Source organism: Grammomys surdaster, unplaced genomic scaffold, assembly GCF_004785775.1.
Source record: "Grammomys surdaster isolate TR1022 unplaced genomic scaffold, NIH_TR_1.0 279, whole genome shotgun sequence".
NCBI classification, from domain to species: domain Eukaryota; kingdom Metazoa; phylum Chordata; class Mammalia; order Rodentia; family Muridae; genus Grammomys; species Grammomys surdaster.
In genome coordinates this window covers 11,435,768-11,460,701 of record NW_021604720.1, presented here as the reverse complement: position 1 = coordinate 11,460,701, position 24,934 = coordinate 11,435,768, and the positions used below count along the sequence as shown (strand labels likewise).

General features: G+C 48.6%; 1 protein-coding gene across 1 annotated transcript in view; it reads left to right on the top strand.

Moving 5' to 3' along the window:
* The window catches only part of Ccdc88c (coiled-coil domain containing 88C), a 118,930-nt gene that overhangs the window by 39,473 nt on the left and 54,523 nt on the right, over nucleotides 1-24,934 (top strand). The window contains exons 4-10 of the mRNA XM_028777249.1: nucleotides 5,581-5,650; nucleotides 18,218-18,276; nucleotides 19,017-19,100; nucleotides 21,207-21,347; nucleotides 21,756-21,940; nucleotides 22,873-22,954; nucleotides 23,251-23,409. Of these exons, the coding sequence (XP_028633082.1) occupies nucleotides 5,581-5,650; nucleotides 18,218-18,276; nucleotides 19,017-19,100; nucleotides 21,207-21,347; nucleotides 21,756-21,940; nucleotides 22,873-22,954; nucleotides 23,251-23,409 (780 nt within the window). The remainder of the gene's footprint in view (nucleotides 1-5,580; nucleotides 5,651-18,217; nucleotides 18,277-19,016; nucleotides 19,101-21,206; nucleotides 21,348-21,755; nucleotides 21,941-22,872; nucleotides 22,955-23,250; nucleotides 23,410-24,934) is intronic.

Sequence of the window (24,934 nt, the reverse complement as noted above, 5' to 3'; positions counted from 1 at the left end):
GACAGGAACCTCTCTGTGGCCGGGTACTTTTAGTAAGAATTGTGAAGTGATAGGTAGCGTGTGGGAGCCATGTTGGTAGACAGCTTTTGTTTTGCACAGTGTTGTTGAAATGCATTCTGGGAATGCTCTTGGCCAAATCCAGGTGAGAGATTTTGAGATGCAGCATGTGTAAGAATGCAGATTGGTGGTACAAGTGTCAGGCCGCCAGGGCGCAGATGACCCTGTTACACTCCTCCCAACTTCAGGTCTCTGTTCATGCCACACTGGGCAGAGCGGTACCTTGCAGTTCCTAGAGAAGTTTCACAGTGGGGCCCTGATGGCGTTTGTAGACCAGTGAGGCCATTCCTGAGGACTGTCACCACGGTAGTTTGAGAACTGAGGAGTAATCCTTGTTTTGCTTCGTTTGCTCTAAAGATGATCACATTCAGAACTCTACAGTTTATAAAGCACAGTATGTTCAAGCCAGCGTCACAGATCCACTTCGGAATGTATCTTCTTGCATTTATATTCAGAATTCCATTTATAGACATTCTCACAGAAAATTATAAAACATTATAAACTATTTCTTTTTTTTTCCTCCCACTTTGAAATAGTTCATCTTTTGCTAACAACTACAAGCTGTGAATCTTAAGGAAACCGTGAGAGATTGTGCCAGGTTTGAAGGCATGGGTGATAGATATCTGTACAGGAAAACAGTTGGGTTTTCAGGGTTTGCTTCCTCATCAGTATGGGAGAGAGAAGACACCTGCATAAAAGAGGCTTTGTAAGAAGCGGTAATGCAAACCTTCAGGAATATTTTCTGACTAAAATTTCCCAACTGTCACTGTTAGAGGCTTTTTGATGCCTGAGTGGGGGAGCTGATTGACAAGTAAAATGTACCATGTAAGTGGCGGATGGAGAATTAGAAATTGAGACAGAGAGACAGAGGGAACAGGCATGTGGTTGCTGGTGTCTCAGCCGAGGTTTGGGAGCTGAGAAGGCTCTGGCGGGTGTTGCAGGGTTGTGTGTGGAAGGGCATCCTCAATGTAACCTGGGATGGCTAGACTTTTCTTGGCCTGGTCCTTTACCTGTCAGACTCCTAAGCATCCTTCCATTCCAGGCCGTAAGCCCCCTGCCGCTGGGAAACCCTTGACAGCGCTTGGGCTGTGCTGTGGCTGTCTGCCTACTTGCCGTTCTCAGACACAGCAAGGTCTGCAGTGTGTGTTCTGTGAGTGTCTGAACCCAGAGTAGACCTGAAGGGTGTGCAAGCAGCTCACACAAACCTGATGTCATCTGTGTTCCTGCCTTCTAGTCTTGACTCTGACTGAAAGTGTGGGTAGGTCAACAGGAGCATTCTCTGTGGTTTTGTTTTGCCTCTGCGGAAAGCTCCTGTTTTGCTCCATGGACCATCCCCATCTCCTTGGGAACGGAGAGCATCACTTTCCCCCTGCTGCCTGTGCAGAGTGTTTAATTTTGGGGGAGCTTTCTTCTCAATTCAGAATTAACAGCTGCTATGCCAGCTTACAGAGAGTGAGTCCTAAACCTATGTCCTTGGCTTCAGCATCTCTTAGTTTTCTTTCTGGACAAATCGTCAACCTATAATATCAAGTTTCTGTGTGCTGGAGAAATAGCTCAGCCATTAACTGGCTCTCAAAAACAAAGCCCAAGTTCTTTGTGAGTCCTCATACATGGTGCCTCATAGCCATCTTTAACTTCAGCTCCAGGGGATCTGACACCCTCTTTTGGACACCACAGGTACCAGGCATGCATGTGGTACACTTAGATATATTACATGCAGACAAAACACATTAAAAAAAAATTTAAGTTTCACTCAGGGAGGTGGAGGGCTATCCTTTCTATTTTTTTATGAAATGGTTATTCTTTTGTTTGACTCATTTTGGTGACAGGGTCTCACTATTTGGTCTTGGTTGGCTTAGAGCTTGCTTTATAGACTTTACAGATTACCCCTGAGAACAGTGAATAGAGCATTGCTTCCTGTGCTTACCTCTTTTTGAGAAGAGTGCTTGAGGGTTCACTGTGAACATTCCGTATTTGAGTCTCTCTGAAGTTCCCCTTCCCATTAGACCCGGATCTTAACAGTGTCCAGCCATTAGATGTCCATCCAGCTTGCTCTTTGGTTCTGTTCTTAACTCTTTGAGGCAGGATCTTGCTTGTGTAGCCTAGGTTAGCCTTAGACTCAGGGCAGTCTTCCTCCCTCAGCTTCCTAAGTATTAGGATGATAGACCTAAGCTCCACACCTGGTGTGTTCTTAGAACTCTTACAGTGACTGCTAAAAACCACCCACAGATCTTGAAACTGCCAGCCAGGGTCATAATCCAGGCAGGGTGTTGTTCGTAGTGCAGGCACAGATGCTGTCCTAAAGCCGTCAAAGCTGGGGTGACGGGTGCCCCCTGAGAGTGTTTTGGCTCTCCGCCTTGGTCTTAAGCAATTGATAAGATCCTATATTTTGGATTCGAGGCCCGGATTGGGATAGCAATCCCAATTTATTTTTACAGTATAAAGCATTTTCCCTCTGGATCCTCCCTGTGGCTCAGGCTGCCTCCTCAGGATGCAAACACACCCTCCACTGACCCAGATTTGGGGGGATTGTTTGAAGCAGTTAACTTGCCAGTAGGTCATACCGGGATTGGATTTCATCCACTTTCATTTATGAAAAGGGAAATGTGGGGTTTCCACAGCATCTTCTGTGAGGCAGTGACAACAGATCTAAAGCGTGGTGGGGTGGTGAGGGGAGGGTAGAAAATCTTACCCACCATACTGGGTAGTGAGGGGGGATTCTCTCTGGAAGGACAATTTGTCAAGCTTAAAACTATGTCTAGGCTTGTCCCCCATCCCCATATCAGGATGCAGCTGTGGTATTTTGGGGTGGTTTGGTCTGGGGGACTGTGGAGAACACAGTGCTGGGCTGCACCCCAGCATCAGCCAGCCCCGCTGCTCACAGCCAGTCTGGGTGGGACCAGGTGTCCAAAGCAGACTGTGGCAGCCAGTTCACAGTGGCTTTCTGTTCCGAGTGCCAGGCAGAGCAGCCTCTCGTCAGCACCCTGCTCACGTCCCCGCTAGGCTGAGGGCCTGGTCTGGAGGGAGGCTCCATCACCACTGTGGGAGCCTCCACACATTTGCTAGACTTTTGTTGGGGAGGTCAAAGGTGCAAGGGAACTCAGGGGCCACCAAGTGCCTTGTCACCTTTGTGGGTGTCCTGTAGCCATCCATGGCTGTCAGAGACATGGCTGGTGCATCAGGGGAGATGAATTACTATGGTAGTTCATTTAGATTGAAAGAGCAGGTCTTCACTTAAGTGCATTTGGGAACAGCTAGGGAATTGAAATTGACTTGTTCAGTTGTAAGTTTTATGAACATTTACAATTCAAGATTTTCCAAATTGCATACAAATTGCAGTGATCTAAGTGTCAAGTATGCTCTGGATTTCAAAGATCCTTGAAAAAGAATGTAAGACGACTCAATAGTAATTTTTGTCTCAAGGTTTTTTTTAAATGATTATATTTAGATAGACTGGGTTAAAAGTATTATGAAAATACTTTCGCTCTTATTTACCCTTTTAAAGCTGGCTTCTGGAAAATTTGGAATTCTTATGTACCTCAAGTTACTTGTTATCGGCAGGGCAGACCTTTAAAGTGATGGATGTTCCTTTAGGGGAACTGGTTAATGGCCCTTGGGCATTTTCCCCATTGACTTGTTTTTTAGTAGACACCTGGTGTTTTAAGAGGAACCACTTTTTAAAAGCCTGTTTATAAAATATTGTTTGTTTTTGTTGTTTTTGTTTTTTTATTATTGGTTCTTTTGAGACATTGTCTTGCTGTGTAGCCCAGGCTGATCTGAAACTCATGGCAATCCTCATACCTCACTCACCCTTGAGAACACTGAAATAGGCCTGCCTCCTCTCCCCCTACCCCCAAGCCATTAAACAATTTTTTACATTGCATAAATAATGCTTTTCTTGAGGGAAATTAGGAAGTAGTGATTAACCGAGGCGACGCCCCAGTTTTGAAAGACTGTTTTCCTTAACAGGACTTTCTAATGCTATTTTGCTTAGCGTTAGCGTGAAGCTTCTCAGAGACTTTACAGATTACCTTGAGAGCGGTGAAGAGAGCATTGCTTCCTATACTTACCTCTGTTTGAGAAGAGTGCTTGAGGGTTCAGAGGCCTGGACAAGATGGCAGGAAGGAAAGCCAACCGGGGCTCGGAAGGGGATTCAGACAGTTGTCGAGGACAGTCTTGTTCTCCCAGGGTAGCCTCATGCTGGGGCCCGCCCGGGCAGGGCGCTGCCTAACAGGATGGGCGTGCTGGCCAGAGAGAACCCCACTTTCCAGATGTCCTGTTTGTACATGTGTGGGGAAAGCTTCATGTGTTTGAGATGACAGCTGTGGTTGGTGAGGTGACATGTGAGCCCAGGTCCTAGACAGTCCCCACTGTCAGGTATCTCACCTCATGGTTCTGAGACGGTTTTGAGGCGCTCAGCTGTGGGGCTAGCCTACTGGGTAGTTTTATCTCTCGAATGCCAGTGGGAAGCCCTCTGGACACAGCCGATGCCTCCCCTCTGTGCAGCAGAGAAATGCCACTCAAGCTGCATCTCAGAGAAAAAAACCCTTTCAGAGGCATGGAGCTTCACCGCTGTGCCACCCGTTCCTCTCCTTGTATTCCGTGAAACTGGATTTCTGTGTGTGTGTGTGTGTGTGTCCATCCGAACACCCGTCCATTTGTCCATCCATCCATGCACATGGAGCCAAAGGTGATGTTGGGTGTCTTCTACCACTCTCTGCCTTTTTTTTTTTTTTCAACTCAGAGTCTCTCACTGACTGACTGGCCAGTGATCTCTGGAGATCACTTGTTACTGCTCCTTCCCCCTGTTGCCACCGTCACACACATGTACACACGCACGCGCATACACACACGCACGCGCATACACACGTGCCGCACATCTTCACTCAGGTTTGCATGCTTGTACAGTAGGCACCTTACCCACTGAGACATCTCCCTAGCCCCCAATTGGATTTTTTTCTCTTCCAGTTTGTAAAAAGCAGTTTTAAGCCAGGAGGAAGACAGGCCTTGTCCTGCCTTCTTTCAGTGGACTCCTATGAGGGTCAGGAGGCAGCTGTCCCCAAGGCCACCTGACTGGGCTGAGTAGCCAGACATATTCTTCTCCTAGCAAAATCACTCTCTGTGGAAAAAATAAAATCTCCTCTAACAAACATGCCCCAAAGCTTCGTCTCACGCTCAGACCCGTGGTCCTTAGCGTGTTAATAATGCTCGGTGGTATCTCCATTTTTAATTCCCTATTTCGTTTTAACTGCACCAGCTATATGAACAAAAACAATTCAGGGGAGCGTTTACAAACAAGTTAATCCTGGCATCTCCTCCCCAAGCTTCTGCATATGCAGCCATTGTTTTGTCTGAGGAGCAGGACAGAATGATTATACTTTGTGTTGATGGCTTATCCTACCATTTAGGACCTTCACAGTTGCCATGTAGTGGCTGCAGGCTTCTCCTGTGACTTTATTACCCAGTGGCTCTTTACCCTTGTCTCCTCTTGTTAACGGTGTCTTTCTCTCTTTGTCTCTGCAGGAAGTTCTCCAGCAGCTGATCGTAATGAATTTGCCCAATGTTTTGATGATTGGCAAAGACCCACTGTCTGGTGAGTGCAAGAGCCCCACCCCCACCTCCTGTAGTGCCTGGGCAATGCCATCAGTTTGGACAGCTGTTAGCCACAGCTCTGGCTACCAGCTTGGAGGCAGCTCAGGGAAACACGTGATGGTTTTGGTACAATTTTAGAGAGTGGCTTATCACCCTGAGGCTATGAGCCAAGCGTGCTTTCCCTCTCCATCTTCAGATGTGCCTGCAGAGACAGAGAAAGGCATGTGCTTTGTCCCTTCAGAGAGGACAGGTCTGGCTTTGGGAGTGGAAGTTATGATGGTCTGTGTAGGTACTACTCTGTAAATGTGGTATCAGACTCCATTGTGATGTGTGTGTGCCTAGATTGGGAAGTAAGCACATTTATGGGACCCAGTGTCTCTCCTCAGGGATCCTGTGATGTCTGTGTATGTTCCGTGAGTGGTCCCCTATGTGGTCTCATATCTCTCACTGGACTCAGAGTGCTTGGCCAGCAAGGGTTCTCGGACACTGCGTAAGTCTGTAAAATGGCAAATCCTCCTGCCACCTTCTGGGTGTCACAGGTAATTCCCAGGTGACCCAGGTGGTATGTGGCTGCCCTTACGCATGGTCACACAGCGGTACACAGTATGCACTCCAGTTCTAGGGTGAGAGCTCCTTATGCTGCCCCATGTAGTTCATTCTTTATTTGGAAGCTCAGAGAAGGTGAGGTGCTAAGACAAATAAGGGAACCACACCTGCAGGGTGGGCTGAGGCCAAGAGTCCTGAGACATAGCAGTTTTTACAGAAGGAGCCTAACTCTGTGAGCTGCTCCTTGGCCTTGACAGCCTGGGGGCTAGCTGTCCTTTCTCCTGATTGGGACAGTACCTAAGTTGTCTTAAAACTGGAGGAAAAGTATACCCAGTGATTAGCCTAGGATGTGACTTTTAAAAGAGCCATTTGCTCCATGGCGTGATCTTGGGAGTGTCAGCAGCAGCTTCCTGGTACAGTAGAAGTAGGCAGACACATTCTTCACCTGTTTTTGAATTGTACACCGAAAAAGAAACATCCTTGACACTGAACTGTTAGCATCGGCACCAGTGTGACCTGGTGGCCCTTCCATGCCCGCCAGGTTGCTCGGTGGTCCCTGCCTGTGAGGACCCTCCCATTCCATCTCATTGCATGAGCAATAGGAAGGAGCCTTTGGTCCTCCAGACTCCGGCTCTGCCTTCGTCCACCCACCTCGGAGCCGTAGGGAAGGTTGGGACCTTAGAGACTTGTATGGTGACCCTGGGGAAGTGGGTTGCTTCTCTGAGAACTGTGTTGTCTTCCAGATTGATATGGGGCTGGCTGGTGTTAGCCAGGAGACAGGTGATGGCTTGTAAGATAGCTGTGCCAGCAAGGGCTGCCGTTCTGTCTGCTTTGAGGACAGAGGAGGGAGGAGCTGGAGAATGCTTGCTCCTGTGCCAACCTTTGAACACATTTAAAAGTGTGGAAACGACAGTGTGCTTCTGGGTGTGTCGGGGCCATTCCCATTTATAGGTGAGGAATTTAGTCATGCACACACCCTTGTCACTAGGCTGATAAGCAGAGCAGCTGATTGGCAGCTAGGCTCTCTGCGGCCTGAGTTCTGCCTGTGTCACACACTGTCCCAGCAGTTGCCAGCATTCAACCTTTTTGGACCACAAAGTTGGTTAGATCACGGTGCTGAGGAAAATGTTGGTGGTGAATGGATCAACGAGTTCTCCTTTCCCTGCTCAGTCACTCCCCCAGCCTTCTGCTGCCCCAAAGTCTGGATGCCTTTTTTTTCCTCTCCTCTCTTCCTCCAGGCACCTTACTCATACCAGAGACAGATTGTTCATGTCAGGGAAAACAGTCTTGTGTGGCACCAAACTAGAATACCTGGAAGTAGATTCTTTTTACATCTCTTTACTGAGCCATCTTGTTAGCCTAACCCACCTTTATTTGCGTATTGTTGAATCCCCTCTGTTTTAAGTGTATAGTTGATGTGACTGCTTTTTCCCACAAGTCTACAGAATTGTGTAACCCTCCCCTTGGTCCATCCTGAGAGCATCAGGGGAAGCTGCTTTTCAGTCTTTGTCAGCAGGTGAGGTGAGTGGTCCCAAGGCCCCACTGTGATACATACCCTTGGCACACCCATTCCAGCGACTCTCGCTCCAGCTCCTGAGGAGAAGTGATGTGAGACAGCATCAGATATTAAAGCCAAGAATGATACCCACACCTAAGCTCGGGTGCCTAGGCAGGGCTGACTGACGTGCTAGATAGTGGCCTCAGCAGGCTGCCCTTGAGGGCAGCGGTGGCCTCACCATGATGCATGGATAGGCAGGTTTGACAGGGGCTCCCGAGGGGTTCTGAGAGTCAGGGAGGATGGCAGGAGACATCCGCCAATAAGAAGATACAAACAAATCCCAGAGGCAGAGAGACATCTTTGTGGAATCCAATTTTCAGTTTTAATTTTAAAAATAGATGTATGAAGCATTTTGTGGTTCCTCTCAAACAGAGGACAGAGTTAGCATTTAAAAGGAACCGTGGCTGGCCCAGCGTAGAGAGAATTCCTTTTTACACTCGTTCTGTCTCCTGCATCTAATGAGGGGCACACCTGAGCCTTTTTTTGGCCGATGGCTCACACCACACTGTTAATCATAGCATTCTGATGTTTGACGTTAGGTTTGTGCTGTTGGTACATGTACCACAATGGAACAAGGTCTCTGATCCCAAAACAGTACAGTTCACTGTGACACACCCTCCTGGCGCCATTGACTGCTCTTCTGTCACTTGCTACACTCCTCTCAGGCACCCACAGGGCAGCCTGTCAAGTCCTTGCTCCTTGAACCTCTTCAGTGCAGCCCTCCTGGCCTCCTTGTCGAGTTTATCTTGTCCTGTTTTCCCTTCTTCCCTAGCTCTTTTGAGCAAACAGTCTGTCTCATACCCCAGTGTCTCCGTCAGAGCCTGGCATGAAATATCTGCTCAGCGAACACAGCCACAGCCTATGTGTGGGAGACCTGTTCCCATCCTTCCATATGCTACTCCTTTAAGCCCAGCTTCCTCCAGCTGTTTAACCACAGACTTGGATACATAAAAAAGGTCATCCGGGTGATGTTTAATCCCTGCTCGGTAACAGCTGTGCCTCTTCCCTAGGCCAGCGATGGCCCACAGAGAGAGCCACACTATCTTGCCAGCTGCATATCCATCAAGCCCCATTTATTTGGTTTACTGGTGAGACTGTTCTGCAGGAGCCTCATGAAGACCAAGGGCTCACCCCAGCTCTGACTGTAAAATGAGGTAGAGCGGTGTGTACAGCACTTGTGGTTTCTCAGCAGCCAGGCCTGTCACTGTGCCACACACACAAAAAGACTACATTTGTCTGACAAGAAGCCAGAGTGTTAGCAAATTAATTTCTGCAGTGCATCATAGAACAGTCTGGAAGAGAGCTTGTATTTTCTTCCAAGGCTTGGATCCAAGTGCAGTGGTTATTTACAGACTCATAAATTGCTGAGGTCATCTGCATTGGCTAAACTGGAAGGGAAGGAGCCATAGAAGTTTAGAGGCGTGGAGGTCAATGAACATGTTTAAATCCATATATTGTGCAGATGCTGTGGTTTAGGGTATTAGGTCCTGAGCAGGACTGGCCACCACCATTGCTGTGTTCATCCTAAATTCCAGTTCACGTTCCTGGGGTCATGTCTGCAGGGACCTGTCTATGAATACAGCTAGAATTCTTGGGGCCAGGTGTCAGTGGGACTGGCCATTGGTCCCAAGTGTTCTGTATATGCCACTTGAACATAGGTCTGCAGGAGCGGGTGTAGCACTTGAGGGGCTCAGAGTAGTCTGTACATAGCCGTCCTCCTTGGTTGGCCACAGACCTGGTTTCTGACCCCTCCCAAGGAGACCCAAATGCCCTTGCATCTTTTTTTCATCCTAACAGGCTGTCTCTTGGCTGGAGCCTTGCAAAGGAGCTCAGCCCAAACCTGTTCCCCAGCGTCTGCTGTTGAGATGGTCACTGTATGGATCCAGTGAGCCCGGAGCCATAGAGAAGTCCCCGGTGTATATTGGGGCAGGGAGGTTATAGAGGAGAATCCATAATGGAGGTCATCCCCTCGTGCTTCTCTGTGCAGAGAGGATAATTAATTTTCCCCAGGCAAGTGGAGAGTGGTGGTATTTGGGCAGGGGTTTGATGAGCTCTTAGCAGAGAAGGCGAGTCATGCTTGCCTTCCGTCACAGAACTAATACTTGAGATGATCACCTCTTACAGGGGAGTGGTCTACTTTAGGTCATGTTGTTGGGATGCTGCCACCCAGATTTCAGTTGCGTTGGGACCTTGAAGCTTATGTTGGAGCAAAATCACCCACGTTAGGGCCACAGAGCAGCGGAATAAATGACCTTTAGGGTCATGGCATGCCTAGGCGAACAAAATTTAGACCTTCCATTAGGTCCCACCATTATTCTACTTTGGGACCAGCCCTTCGACACATGGGTCTTTGGGGGACATTCTCCATCCAGACTATAGAGGTGAAGCGGCGTGTCAGAGGTGGGAGGAGAGCAGAGCTGGAGATGTGCAGGATCCAGCCCCACTGGGAGGGGTGCTCAAGGGCAGCCATGCCTCCTTGCCCTCCAAGGGAGCAGCCCTGAAGTTCTGGATCCTCACACAGCCCATGCAGAACAGCCCTGCACAGCTAACTGGGGTACCTAGGTGTGCTCGTTCTACAGGCTACCTCCTGCAAGGGCCCAGTCTCTGCCTGTCACCATCGACCTTGTTGATACCTAGATTGCTCCCCTTAGAACTTAAAGGGTCCTTTTCCTCCACGGCTGCCTTCCTGGGGTCCTGCAGTGGGATGGATGGGGCGGGTGGGGTGGCGAGGCTGCTGAGCCGTTCTTGTGCCCTTTCCCAGCCTGCCTGTGTTTTAATCTCGTTTATCCAGCCAGACCTGCGTTTGTTCTAATCCTGTTTGTGTATTTATTCACTACATTGCTTTGTGTGTGTGTATCTCTGTGCGAGCACACACACACACACCACTGTGTATGTAAGATCCAATGATGGCTCTTAGGAGCCGGTTCTCTCTTTCTGTCACATGGGGGCAGGGGATCGATCTCAAGTTGTTACACTTGGTGACATCGGTGTTGTTTTACCGACAAGCATCGTACTGACTGTAAATTGGAAAAACCTTTAGTTCTTTGCATGAGGAGAGAGAAGACGTAAGCGCTAATGGTTAGTATTTGTTAACTTGATCAATTGGGACCCACGTGAGTTTCTGAGGACATTTTCAGATCGAGTCTGAGACCGAATGAAAAGAAGAAAAGGAAGAAGCCAGTGAGTGCCACCGTTTATCTCTCTGCTTCCTGACTGCAGATACAGCGTGAGCAGCCACCCCACCCTGTCTCCACATCTTCCCTACCGTGACGCCATATTCCTTCAAACCACGATCCTACATGCACCTTTTACCAAGTTGCTTTCGCCAGGTTCTTTGTCACAGCACTGAGAAAAATAGCTAATGCAGTCAGTTTGTAAAGTCCCCCCTCTTACCAGAATTTTGATCATTCTGATATCTCCCCTTTAGTCCTTGAGAACAGCACCACAGAAAATTACCTTGATGTTCTGAGGGACATGTTGTTAGCTTGCTCCTGGCTTTCCTGCTGCTTGCTAGTTCAGAAATGTGTGCCTTCTGCCAGGCTCCAGTGCTGGCTTGGTGGCCTGGACACTAGAAGTCCATGCCATGCCTCCTAGGAACAGATAGAGCTTGGTTCCCTGCATGCTTGGGCCAGTGCAATAGTCCAGGGCCAGCCCTCTGACCAGCAGGGCCTGCTTAGAAACCAGGCTTTGTTTAGTAAACTTCCTGGAGTGGTCAGAGAGAGACTCAGCTACCAGCACCATGGCTGCTAGCAGTTCTGCTCTCTGTGGCTGCAGCCGGCCGAGTCGGAGGAAGAGAATGAAGGAGGAGATGTTATTTGTCAAAGGTCTTTGTCTTTCCCACTGATGTCTGGGCCTGGGCTTCTCCATCTGGTGCTGGGAGGTCCCTTGACTCTGTTCCTGCTGCACGGCCCTCATCTCTCCTGGGCAAACTCTGTTCCTCTCTCTTATTTGCTTGGTGAATTTTCTGTCAGGTTTGTATTCTTGGCTGGTAGAGACAGGCTAGGATGGTGAGAGTGTCCTGAGGGCTTGTGGTTTCAAATTGGGGACAGCTGTCTTCTGTCCTTTGTGGTGGTGCCAGGGCACTCAGAGTCATAGGGCAGACTTTATATGGAAGACAGAGAGACACCGGGATGGATGGGGCCGCTGGTCAGGTGCACTTGGGTACTCCTATACCGTTTCATACAGACGCGGCGGTGTGCCTACCGAAGTGTACAATTGATAATGTTTGCTGAAGGACTAATAAAAAATAGAGGATTGCATGGTCACGTCCACCCCTGGTGGATGTCATGTATGATCACATTCTGAGGGAGAGAAAGCTCATAAACTCCCGTCCCAGAATGTGAGGCTGCTTCCTACCACTCGAGTTGGGCATGGATGGTGGAGGTTATCCCATGCTCCCACGCATGAGCAGTTTTATGCATGATTCCATGGTAGTGCCACGGAAGGCTATTCTGTCTAAATAATATAAATAGTAATAATGGTAATAATAATAATAATAATACATGCCTTTAATCCCAGCACTTGGGAGGCAGAGGCAGGCGGATTTCTGAGTTCGAGGCCAGCCTGGTCTACAGAGTGAGTTCCAGTACAGCCAGGGCTACACAGAGAAACCCTGTCTCAAAAAACCAAAATAATAATAATAATAATAATAATAATAATAATAATACATGGCTACCTGGAATACAGAGCTTCCAGGGAGGCCCCAGAGCTCGGCTTCTTGGGTGAATCTCTAGATGTACATGGGGGACTGTTGATACCATGTTCAAATTGCTGTTTTTACAAATAGGACAGCCCTGTAATCATGCTTATGAAATGACTGGTTTTTAACTACAGAACCAGGCAAAGCAGTGTTAGTGGGCCACCCTAGCACATAAACCCAGAGGAGAGCGGAATGTAGAATTACCAAGAAAGACATCTGTCTGTGGAAACCAAACCTGCTATCTTAGTGATCGATCTCTTGCAGCGGTTAGCATCAGTCAGTCAGTCAGCAAACGTGGAGGAGCACTTGCATAGCGAGTGCTGTGGCACCAGAGAGGAGGTAGGTGGAAGGAGCTGCGGGATCAGGAGCAGATCTTAGCTCTGACTCAGCCTCCTCCTCCTCCTCCTCCTCCTCCTCCTCCTCCTCCTCCTCCTCTGTGAGATGGAGATACTGCTGCTGTTCTTTCAGGACTGTTTGGGGTTAACACATGGTAGCCATAGCACTTGGTTCTGAAGTACAGCGGTAGCGCCCGTTGGTATGGAGGCTGCATATCTCTGCAGGCTTAGGCCAGTACTGTCTGTGTACTATGTGAGTGTAAGGCTGACACATCCCCCTAACCCCCTACCCACTCCTGCAAGCCTGAGATTTCCAGGTCCTCAACCTGCTGAGTTAGCAAGACAGGGTCGAGCTGCCCTGCTGTTCTTTGACCCTGTCTCCAGATCCCCAGTGCTTCCTTCCTGCCTTCCTCCAGGCTGAGTGTACAGCTAGGGCAGGAAGGCCTCCTTTAGAAAAGGACGCTTGCTTGCCTTGCCTGCTCCTCAGCCATCTCTTACAGGTGAACCGGTTCATTCAGGTTCTGAATCTCAACACAAGGGGTCAGCTCTAAGCATTCCAGTGGCTTCAGCCGAAGGGACCCGAGGAGGGAGCCGGAAGATGCCTGAGGAATACGAGCATTATGCAAGACCAGTTCTGTGTGGTGTGCTGGTGTCTATTGGTACCAGCCTGTAGACTTGAGCTCAGGACTCTGAGGTGTGATTCCTTACTGTCTGCATGGGCTTCAGGGATGGTCCAGAGGCTTTTTCCTCTGACCTAGCCCAGCTCCACGCTATAACTGCCCACCCTTTTTCATCCCACACCTCACTCTGTATGGAATCAGATGCTTTCTCCTGCACTGGAGCTAGGTGCTGTGTGCATCTTCCGGTTTTGTGTGTTCATTGACCAGTTCATTTGTTGCTTTCCATGCTGACTGCAAAGAACTGGGTGACTCTGACAGGCTGTAGGCAGGCTGTAAACAGGCTAGTAGGGTTTTTTTAGACTCCACCTCTGACTCAGACTGCCGGGGTTCCACAAGATAAAGTGGGTGTCTTAACTTCACTACCTGGGGTTGCTTGTGAGTCATCTGGCCTAGAAAATGACATTGTTTCGTTCCCAGCACCATCTCTCTGAAAACCAGCTCCAGTAAGCCTGACCACAAAGCATTTACAATTTGAGAAACATCATGCTTTCTTACCCCTGTACCTTTGCACATGCTGTTTCCTGAGCCTAGAAGCCTTGCTTGACACTGCAAACTAGGTCCTTTTTCTAGGTCACTGAGTGTGTGTGTGTGTGTGTGTGTGTAAGGTGTTTTGCCTGTGTATATGTCTGCGTACCACGTGTGCAGTGCACATATAGGCCAGAAGAGTGTCAGGTCCCCTGGAACTGTAATTACAGGCAGTAGTTAGCTACCATGTGGATGCTGAGAACCAAACCTGGGTTCTATGGAAGAGCAGCCAGTGCTTCTAACCACAGAGCCATCTCTCCGGCCTGTCAACTCTTTGAACTATCTGGCATGCTCATTTGTGTCCACATCTGTCTGCATTTGGGGCACTCGTTGACTTTTAGACTTGTAGTATACAGTAGATGCTTGGCAGGGAGTTGGTTGTCCTCTGGTCTGACTGAGTTACCGAGTCCTGCATGCCTGCTGCAGGGACCCAAGAGAGTCCTGTGGTGTTCCCTGAAGCTAGTCAAACCTATAGCCTGGGGGACTTAGGAAAAAAGCTTCTTTCTTTACTAGTGAAATCTTGGAAGAAATCGGTGTCCACTTTTTACTAGAAGCAGGATGGTGTGGACTTGACCTTTCCGTCTGGCCTCCTTTGAGGAGGATTCTGCCAGGTGGGGTGTGGCCCAGCAGGGTGGGACCCAGCTTATCTCTGGGGGGGGGGGTTATTCCCATTGTTAATGGAATCTTTTTTTACGTTTGATTCCCTTTTTTTTAAGCCTTTGTTCCTCATTGCACATACACACAAAATCATTGCACACACACACAAAATTATTTTTTCAAACAGTGCTCTACAGAGATAACATTTCACATTTTATCTTAAATTTTTATATTACACTTTTATTAATTTATTCTCTGTACATGCATGTGATGAATGGATCCCTACATGAGTGTGGAGGTATGGGGTAAAGAGTCAGTCCTTCAAGCTGTGTGGGTCCCAGGGATCAAAATTAGGTCATCAGACTTGACAGCAGGTGCTGTTACCTGACTGTGTTTTGTCTTGTTTTGAAACAGATCTTTCTGTGTATCCCAAGCTGGCCTTGAACTCATGATCCCCCTGCCTCGACCTCCCCAGTGCTGGTATAATAGCTGTGTGCCACCACATCGAGCTCTTCTTTAGTTCTCTTAGTTAGGATGACTTCTTAGGTGCATAAATGGCTCAGGGTGGCACTCGGGTGCTGGCAGGGTGCCAGGGTCACCCTTGCTCTTCCATTGACCTCATCGGATCTTGTTTAGTTTTAATTATTTTTTATGTGTGTGGATGTATTGCCTGCATATAGATCTGTGTATCACCTACGTGCTTAGTGTCCGTGGATGGCAGAAGATAGCATTGGATCCCTTGGCAACTGGAGCTGCAGACAGTTGCCATATGGGGGCTGGGAATCAAACCCGGGTCCTATAGAAGTGCAGCAGTGCTCTTGGCTGCTGAGCCATCTCTCCAGCCCCTTCCATGTAGTTTTGAGCCCTCACATCTGTGCAGGTTCTAAACCCCTTGCTGTCCAAGTACTTGCTTGCCTTCTTGCTGCTAGCTAGCGTCAGGCCTGTCCAGCACTCATTGACACTTTGATTTGTTTTTATTTGGCAGACAATTACAAACTGAAAGCACTGTGACATGTTGAGACATTTATAGTGAGTACTGATCAACCTTAAGTTACCCATTGTTCCAACACCGATCCCTGGTGAGAACACCCAAGCCCTCTGTATAAGCTCTTTGGCATGTATGGTACCGTACTGGGAGCTGTAACCGCTCTCGGTGTGGTAGGACCCAGTGCTTACTCCCCTCATCTGATGGAGACTGTCCCCTCAAGCCCACCTCTCCTTATTATTTTCGTCTCCTACTGGATCACTGGAATTGTCTCAGTTATTCTGAAGGATGCTATAATTAGATTCTTTGGCCCCTTGACTAAAGAGTAACGATTTTCTCAGACCCTAGAAGCATTTTCTTCCCTTGTCTCAGATCCAGTGATAAGGTCAGGTAAGCATGGAAGCAGGGGCTGTGTACATCTTACTGTAGGGCCAGGAACCAGTACTTTTGTGTTCAACCAAGGGTACATGAGGGCCACCTGCCTGCCAGTGATCTGTGACACTCAAGAGGGGAAAGAGGTGGACACTGACTGGCAACGCCCCAGAGTTCTATTGGCCTGACTGACTTGAGGCTGTTATCGCTTAATGTAGGAGTTTCCTTTCCTTCCGATTAAAACCAACCTGGAAGGCTTGATTTTTCTCAGTGATAAAAAGGGAATGTGGTCATGCGTAGATCAGAGCCTCTGGCCAAGTAGAAGGCTGTAGTGTCTGGATCCATACCACAGGGCCTCATCTTTTAATGTGTCACTGAGGACAAAGAAATAGCCTCGGGTCCCACTGTGAGCCTGGGAGGCGCTGCGAGCCTGGGGGAGTGAACTCCCAGCTAGCTCCCTGCTCTGGAGCTTGACAGCCATGCTAGCACAAGGAACAGATTCAGCAGTCTTGGCCAGGAATTAGAAGTCTCTCACAGGTTACTGCCCACACCTCTTTGTCTGTATCCTGGTTCTTGGGTGCGGTTTAGGGTTTTTATTTGTACAGTATATTACTTACTTTTCATTTGTTATAAAATACCAGACAGAACCAACTTAAGGGAAGACGAATATATTTGGCTTGTGAGCTAAGAGGGTCCATCGTGGTGGGGAAAGACTGGAGTTCATGGTGGGCATGTAGGGCTCCTTACATCACCACATGTCCTGCTTCTGTCAGGACAGAGTGGGGCCGGGGCGCTGGCACTCAATCAGGCTCCTTCCCTTTCTCCTTTTTCTTCAGTCAGGGACTCCAGCCCACGGCATGATACATCCACGTAAGCGTTGCTCTTCCCTCCACAGTTAAGCCTCTCTGGAATTGCCCTCAAAGATTCTTACAGAGGTGTCCTAGGTGCTTCCAAATCCAGTCAAGTCGATGGTAAAGGTTAATATCACAAGTGTCTCCAGTTGCTACTCGGTGCCATTTTGCAACAGTATGATAGAGTCAGAAGTCTTTCAAGAAAATAGTGGGTTTTGGTGTACACCTCTCTTTCCCTGTTGTATGACAGGATGTGATGGAAAGGACAGAAAACAGTAGTTTGGTTTTTTTTTTTAACAAACCTCCATGGGAACCCTGCTCATGACCCAGGCCAACCACCTCCATCTTACAGAAGCAGGAGCTGATGCTGGAGACAGAGTATGGCTTTCCCCAGTCACCCCATTGTGGAGAGACCAAGCCAAGTTGAGAGCCCAGATCCTCTGGTCCTGGTTAGGTGATTGAGACAGACACTCAGCCTCAAGCACAATCAAAGACAGACGATTAACTTTGAAGTATGGTTTGGGATCCATCCTAGTGGCAAAATTAAGACAGTGACCAGATATATTGACTAAGGTTGGAATGTGGAAACTGTTGTGTAACTCACAGCAGAATGGAGAAGCCTGTCTTCAGGACAGTTTGGCCACATGCCAGATGTAGTAGTATTTGCCCAAGAAAGTGCGGCGTAAGGCTGTTCATAGAGAATTGACCACTAGGCTGCTCTTTGCAGCATCTTGTATCAAAATATGGAAAACCTGCACCTGGAAAGCAGTTGGTGATTGAGCTTTTGTGCAAAGTGATTTGGTAAACATCAAAATATAATGTATATCCAGGTGCATGATTGTAACCTCACAACTTGGGATAATGAAAAGGGGACCAGGCCAGCCGCTTACATCGCAAGCCTTTGTCTCAGGAAACAAAAGGTGCCAGGTGTGTTCTCTGTGGCTTATGTTAGAAACTCCCGTCCATACTGACCCTCTCAAGCCAAAGAGCAAAGAGGCGTGAGATGCACAAGCGTTGGCAGCGTGAAGCGGGACACGTGCTTCTCATACTGTCCTGCCTCTCTTCCCGAGCCTTCACGTGACAACAGGCAGAGCTGTACACAGTTGTCCCCTACTGGACTTTGCTTACAGTATATGCTGAAAGTTTTGAGAGCTGTCAATTATCATAGAGAGAGATTTGTGAGGTTTGTGAATGGTAAAGGGTGCTAATGGCTCTGCACAAAATTCTCACGAGGGAAAAAAATAAATAAATGAACTTCTACAGTATGCACATGTAAGTGGTTACTGGTCTGTTGTTGTCGGGTTGTTTTGTTTTGGTCTTTATCTGATTCTTTTTTTCCTCCTTAAAGCAAAATAGACACCTCTCACCTCACTTTCTTAAGCAGTTGTGTTTAATTAAATCTGTTGCTGTTTTGTCACAGGGAAGAGCATGGAGGAGATTAAGAAGGTGTTGCTGCTGGTGCTGGGCTGTGCTGTCCAGGTAGGGCTGTGCTGTCCAGGTAAGGCTGTGCAGTAGTTAGGGAGGGTTCTGGATGGCCAGTACATCATCATTACAGGGAGATGGTGTGACAGCTGTTTGTAGTTCTTTGGGTCAGGATACCATACTGTGTGTTCCTTATAGCATGTAGGCCACATCTCGGGCACTTATTTTTATAAGTTTTATTGTGCTACTGCTCTCTTTTCTTTTTGCAGTTGTCACTGCGTGTTTTCCAGCTACAGCGGCAGGGTTGAGGAACTATGACAGTTGTCCTCAGAGGACAGAGAGTATAAAACTGTCAACATATACTTGGGTGTAATGATACACACCTGTAATCCTAGCACTTGGGGATTACGGTAGGGGTATTATAAATTTTAGGATAACCTAGACTATAGAGACCTTGTCTCAGAAACCGAGGGCTGGTGCCAAGCTCAGTAACAGAATGCTTGGCTAGTATGTATAAAACTCTGAGTTCTGTCCCCAGTGCCACCAAGCAGAAACAATTGCCCTCTGGAGTGTGCCTGCTCACCCCAAGTCACGTGTGCTCCCTTTGCTTGTGAAGAAACGCTTGTGTGGGATCAAACGGGCTTCTGAAGCCAGTCTCCTGTAGGTGGCCAGAGAGTTTTGTGCAAAGTCTTGGTCTGAGGACAGTATAAGGGCCCCAGGGTACTGTGGGTGTGGTTGTTACCTGGGTCTCCTGTACCTGGGAGAATGCTTCTCTTGATTCATATAACCCTTCACAGTGTGAGAGAAAAGAGGAATTCATTGAAAGAATCAAACAGCTGGACATCGAGACCCAGGCTGGCATTGTGGCTCATATCCAGGAGGTAGGTATGGGGTCGGTCGGGGGTGGCCATGGTGAAGACTACGTCACCATGAATGATTTTGTTAATTTTAGCTTTTATTACACCACAGACACATTGATTCTGTTTGGAAAGGTAGCCACCAGCAAACTAAAATAAAAATAGAGGTTTGAAAAACACACACACACACACACACACACACACACACACACACACCACACACTTCAATCAAGTCCTCTTCTGCCTGCTTCTTCTTGCCTTATATGGACTCAGACTATTTTTAAGAGCTGTCAAATGGTTTAGGCTCAGAGTTTGATTTATAAGCCCTGAAAATGTATTCTGGCAAATGTCATCCACTCTGAACAGTTGATCTTTATGGAGAGTCTCTGCCGCTGTCAGTGACACACCAGAAAACAAGCTGCCACCGAGAGAGATGTCAAAACCAGTTCATCCTTAGAGTACTTCTCAGGAGGCCGCTACACTGTCACACAGCCATGGGGAAGGACAAGCCAGACCTTCCTGTCCCTCTGCCTAAGATTGACTAAGGTAGCATCAGCTGAAAAGGTGGCTTCCTTTCTCTCAGTGCTGGATGCCTCGTTAGGGCTCAGAACTCACTGTAATGACACCAAGTAGATAAATGCAGGAATAGGAACATGCAAGAACTGCTGTGCCATTAGAAGAGGCACCACACACAGGGCTTTCATGGTAGATGCTGGTGACGTGGCCATGGCTGGGACACCGCAGGGTGGAAAGTTTCAAGCCAGGATTTGAAATAGGCTACAGATGTCACTCATTGCATTTGGAGGCCCAGCTAACCCGATGAAAGAGAAAGTTGGTACTGAGTAAATATTTTCAACCGTTACTATACTTCTTTGGGCTTAAGGAGCAGTCTGCCTTTTAAATTTCCTTGTGGGTGTTACGTTTTACAAATGTGCATGTCCTGGGGTCATTGAGATTTGTCAGCTCTTTGCCACTCACTGTCCTTCCTGTGCAGACAGCAGGATATTAAAAATATAAAAATAAAAAGGAATAAAAGGCCCATGTGATTATCAAACTCAGCAGCTGGCATCGGGCTTTATTGGGTGTCTCTTAAAAGTCCACATGCCCAGGATCTGTGTGGAGCCACTCGTTAGGATTAAGGGAGATAGAGAATGAGCCTGTAATTAGAAGCTAAGCAGGTGACCATGTACCACTGGCTTAGGGACTCTGAAGCTAGCCACAGTGGCCTTGATACTCAGGGTCTCCCCAGCCCTAGCATAGATCAGGCTGGAACCTGGCCCTCAGAACTTAGCTTCAGGGTACCATAGGATAATATCCCAATTCAGACATCTGAGTGCTTCCCAGTGGGACCCTGAAGCTAGCCACAGTGGCCTTGACACTCAGGGTCTCCCCAGCCCTAGCATAGATCAGGCTGGAACCTGGCCCTCAGAACTTAGCTTCAGGGTACAATGGGATAATATCCCAATTCAGACATCTGAGTGCTTCCCAGTGGGCCCTTCTCTTTTCCACATGTCCCCTTTGAGACTTGTGTGATATACTGTTTCTCTTCCAGACATGAGAGGACAGTAACTCAGCAGATCGCAGCTCTCTGAGACAGGACAGTGGTAAAGCCAAGCTGCTCTCTGTGGTCTGTGGGATTGAGACTCAGGCCCCCAAATCACCTTAGGCTGTAAATAACTCCCCCTCGAAGAAAGCCAAGATTGCTATGTGTGCACTATTCTGAACTAAGAGGCTTAACATTTTGTTCTGTTTGCATTGGATTTTATTTTAAGGAATAAGGTAAGGCCTATTCCTTATCCTCCCACTGAGAGGCCTACCTTCTCTAGGTTATATGTTAATGCAGCTTAAGGCATCCCAGTGACTGTGTCTTGTCATGAGGGAAGGAGAGATGGCCTGTATTCATGGCTTCTAAACTGACTTAAGGAGCCCTTCTGATAACTGTGGGAAATTTATCAGTGAGGGCTTAATGGTGTCTGGGAAGTAGGTTGTTGTCTTGGTTGACTTGGTATGGGAATGAGGTGTAAAGTGGGCTCTGACCTCTGCCTGGGTCGCATACCACATGGCCCTGTGCATTCAGGAATACCAGGGCCAAGCACAGCAGTCTCTGCAATACAGGACATATTCCTACAGGTGACCCACAACCAGGAGAATGTGTTTGACCTGCAGTGGCTGGACTTGCCAGATGTGGCCCCTGAAGAGCTGGACGCCCTCTCCAGAAACATGGTGTTCCACCTCCGCAGACTCATCGATGAGCGTGACGAGTGTACCGAGGTTCGCCTGTGGGGCAGCTGTAGCCGGCAGGAGGGGTCCCTGAGTGGCCGCTCCTCCAGCTCTTCTCTCTCGGGTCTGAATGCCTCCCGGCCTGCTGGTTAGGATCTTTGGGGTGGCGCACTGGTATTTCACCTGGGTATAGCCCCTGTAGCGAATGGTCTTTGAGGAGATGTCCACAGAAATACAGAAACCTACAGGGTACCTAGCACTGTGTGTGGGGGGACTGCTTCCACTCATGTTTTGTCACACTAACTAGATCTTCCTTCTGAAAACATGTAACATCCTCTCCCTCCTGGTCCTCAGTCTCTTGTCTCAGCGGTTCTTCACCTAGTCAGGGCCTAGACTGTGCGCCAGTCCAGGAAGCACTGGTGAACCTGTGTGTTCCCGTCTTTTCCCTCTCTTATGCAGCTGATCGTGGATCTGACACAAGAGAGGGACTACCTCCAGGCACAGCACCCTCCCAGCCCTGGCAAGTTCTCTAGTCCAGACTCCACACCAAGCCCCACCAGCAGCCTGTCCAGTGAGGACAAGCAGCACCTGGCCGTGGAGCTGACCGACACCAAGGCCAGGCTGCGGCGCGTCAGGCAGGAGCTGTGAGTCTTGCTGCTTTTCCCTCTTCTTTGTGGTGTGGACCAAACATGGGCTTCTCCTGTAGTTTGCTTGCACGTGTGGTGCTGTGGGATAGCTCTGCTGGCATGCAGCTGGCAGGGCTGCTCTGAGCTCCTTGTGGCTGAAGGCTCAGCAGCAGCTTTCTGCAGGCCTGCACTTGTAGGGAGGGCTTCCTAGTGCTCAGGCTTCAGCCAGATGGTCTATCAGAGCAGGCTACTGTGCCGGGCAGGCTCGGTCTAGGGCTGTGCGAGCAGTGTTCTCTTGGCTCTCTTGGTTCTTTGCTGTTTTCTTGAACCTGTGAATGTTTCTTGTCCATCTCGGGAGTTGCTCAACCCCGATTCTCCGTGTCTGTTCTCACAGAGTCATCTGTGAACTCACAGAGCTGTGGCTACACTGTCCCTGTCTGTCTTGTGTACTTAGGGACAATAGGTGATGATTGGACCCAGTTTAAGGGTACATGATAGAAACCTAAGATTTTTGAGCTGGGGAGATGGGTTAGCGGGTACAGGACTTGCAGAGTTTGGAACCCCGACACCCATATAATAGAATATCTGTAAGCCTGCACTTAGAGACTGAGGTAGAGGGATCCCCAGGGCTTGCTGGCTAGCTGGTCTAACAGCAAGTTCCTCCTTCAGTGAGAAACCCTGCCTCAAGAAAAGTAATATTGGGGGGGGGGGGACACGAACTGTCAGATGTCTAGATTTTACATGCACTTGCACAAGTGAGCATGTGTGCACACACACACACACTCCAGTTACCACATGCACAAACACACAGAAGTGTCTGGAACATTCTCACAGGCTCCCAGAAGCCTGTGTGCCCTCCTTTCTCCTCTGTGGTCCTAGAAGTAGCAGCCTGTTCACAGAGCCTGCCAAGTAACATCCTCCCCCTCACAATCTCCTAATCACCCGTGCAGGGAGGAGAAGACGGAGCAGCTTGCAGACACCAGACACGAGGTCGATCAGCTGGTCCTGGAGCTTCAGAAGGCCAAGCAAGATGTGAGCATAAGCCCTGGGCCTGCATGTCCAGGGGCTGAGTCTGGGGTTCCCCAGTAACTGGCCCCAGGGGATCAGGAATGTACCATGAAACTTGTCCAGGAAAGCTATTCAGAGTTGTTATCCTGAGAGCATCCTTGGGGTGCCAACTGTGTTTCTTAGTGTGGGGAGACCCCACAGGGAGGCATGGACATGTCACTCCTTGGCCACCAGGACACCCCACGCTGTAGGAATTTGACCCTTTCTTCTTCCTCAGATGGGTGCCTTCATCTGGGTTCCCACCTTCTCCACTCTCACAGAATGTTCAGCTTGCAGCAGATGCCCGGTCAGCCCGGGCCTATCGGGATGAGCTGGACTCGCTGAGGGAAAAGGCAAACCGTGTGGAGAGGCTGGAGATGGAGCTGGTGCGCTGCAAGGAGAAGCTGCACGATGTGGACTTCTACAAGGCTCGCATGGAGGTAATCGGCCACCCTTCAAGGTGGAGTGAGGTGGCCGGACAGGCAGGCGTCCATACACTGTTTCTAGGCACAGCCTCTGAAGTGTGGGTCCTAGGAGGATCTGAGGAGAGAACCATACTGAAGCGGCTGCTTTCTTTATAGCCCACCTGCCTAGGCCCTTCTGCCTAGATCCTTCTGGATCTCCCTCTAGCCCTTCTCTTATCTCCAGACGTTGGATGGGCGAGGGGGGTAGAGTTGACTGATAAAGGGCAGTTATGCTTCTTAGAGTTTTTCTCTCTCCCGCTTCATGTCTATCTTACGGTTTCTACTGCTGCGATAAGCACCATAACCAAAAGAAACTTTGGGAGGTAAGGGTTTATTTTCATACTGCAGCTTGTAGTTCATCGTTGACAGAGCCGAGGACAGGAACCTAGATGCAGGAGCTGATGGAGAGGCTGTGGAAGGGTGCTCCTTCCTGGCTTGCTCAGCTCAGGCATAGCACTACCTACAATGGGCCAGGCCCTCCCATATCAGTCTCTAAGAAAACACTCTAGCCTTGCCTTCAGGCCAGTCACTCAGAGGCATTTTCTCAGTTGAGAGTCCCTCTTCCCAAATGACTCTAACGTGTTTCGAGTGGACATAAAACTAGTCAGGACGACATAATGATGGCTTCTGTTTGTGGATTGGTGTTTGTTTGTTTGTTTGTTTGTTTGTTTTGGGTTTGGTTTTGTTTGTTTCTTAAGGCTTGGAATTTTCTGGACTATTTGCTAGGCCTCAGTCTCTGCATCTATAAAATAAAAATACTGTTGAAATCTTAAAGATAAAGCATGTGGAGTGCTGGTGCTTGCGCAGGTCCCCCGTGTACTCACAGACAGTGGAAGCCTGCCAACTTATTCTGTTACTTTACTCATTTGTTTGCAACTGTGGGCACACACCGTGCATGCACGCAAATGAGTGTGTGTGTGAGTGTGAGGGTGTCAGGATGACTTGGTGGAGGCACAGCCTTTGTTGTTTGTGTGGTTCTGCATTCTCCAGGCTGCATCCCACCTCACTGTAGGGTGCTGTGACAACAGATGTGCCATCCCATCAGCCTTTCACAACCTTTTTTAAAGAAACCTTACTTTTAATGGCTTGTGTGTAGGCGGGAACCGTTCACGTATATGTGTGATGGTGTGTGTGTTGGCAGGGACTATGTGCATGTGTGTGCAGGTGTCCACAGAAGCTGAGGTTAAGGGTTGTTGTGGTCTGCTCAATACATAGGTACTGGGAACTAAACTTAAGTCCTCTGCAAAAGCAGTAAGCAGTGTTAACCACTGGGCTACCTCTCCACTCCCTTGTGTCTAGTTTTTGATGTGGATTCTAGGGATACAACTTGAGTTGTCAGCCTTATATAGCAAATGATTTTATGTACCAGGATATCCTGTGTGTGTGTCTCTCTCTCTTTCTCTGTCTCTTTCTCTCTTTCTCTCTCTCTTTCTTTCTTTCTCTCTTTCTCTCTCTCTTTCTTTCTTTCTTTCTTTCTTTCTTTCTTTCTTTCTTTCTTTCT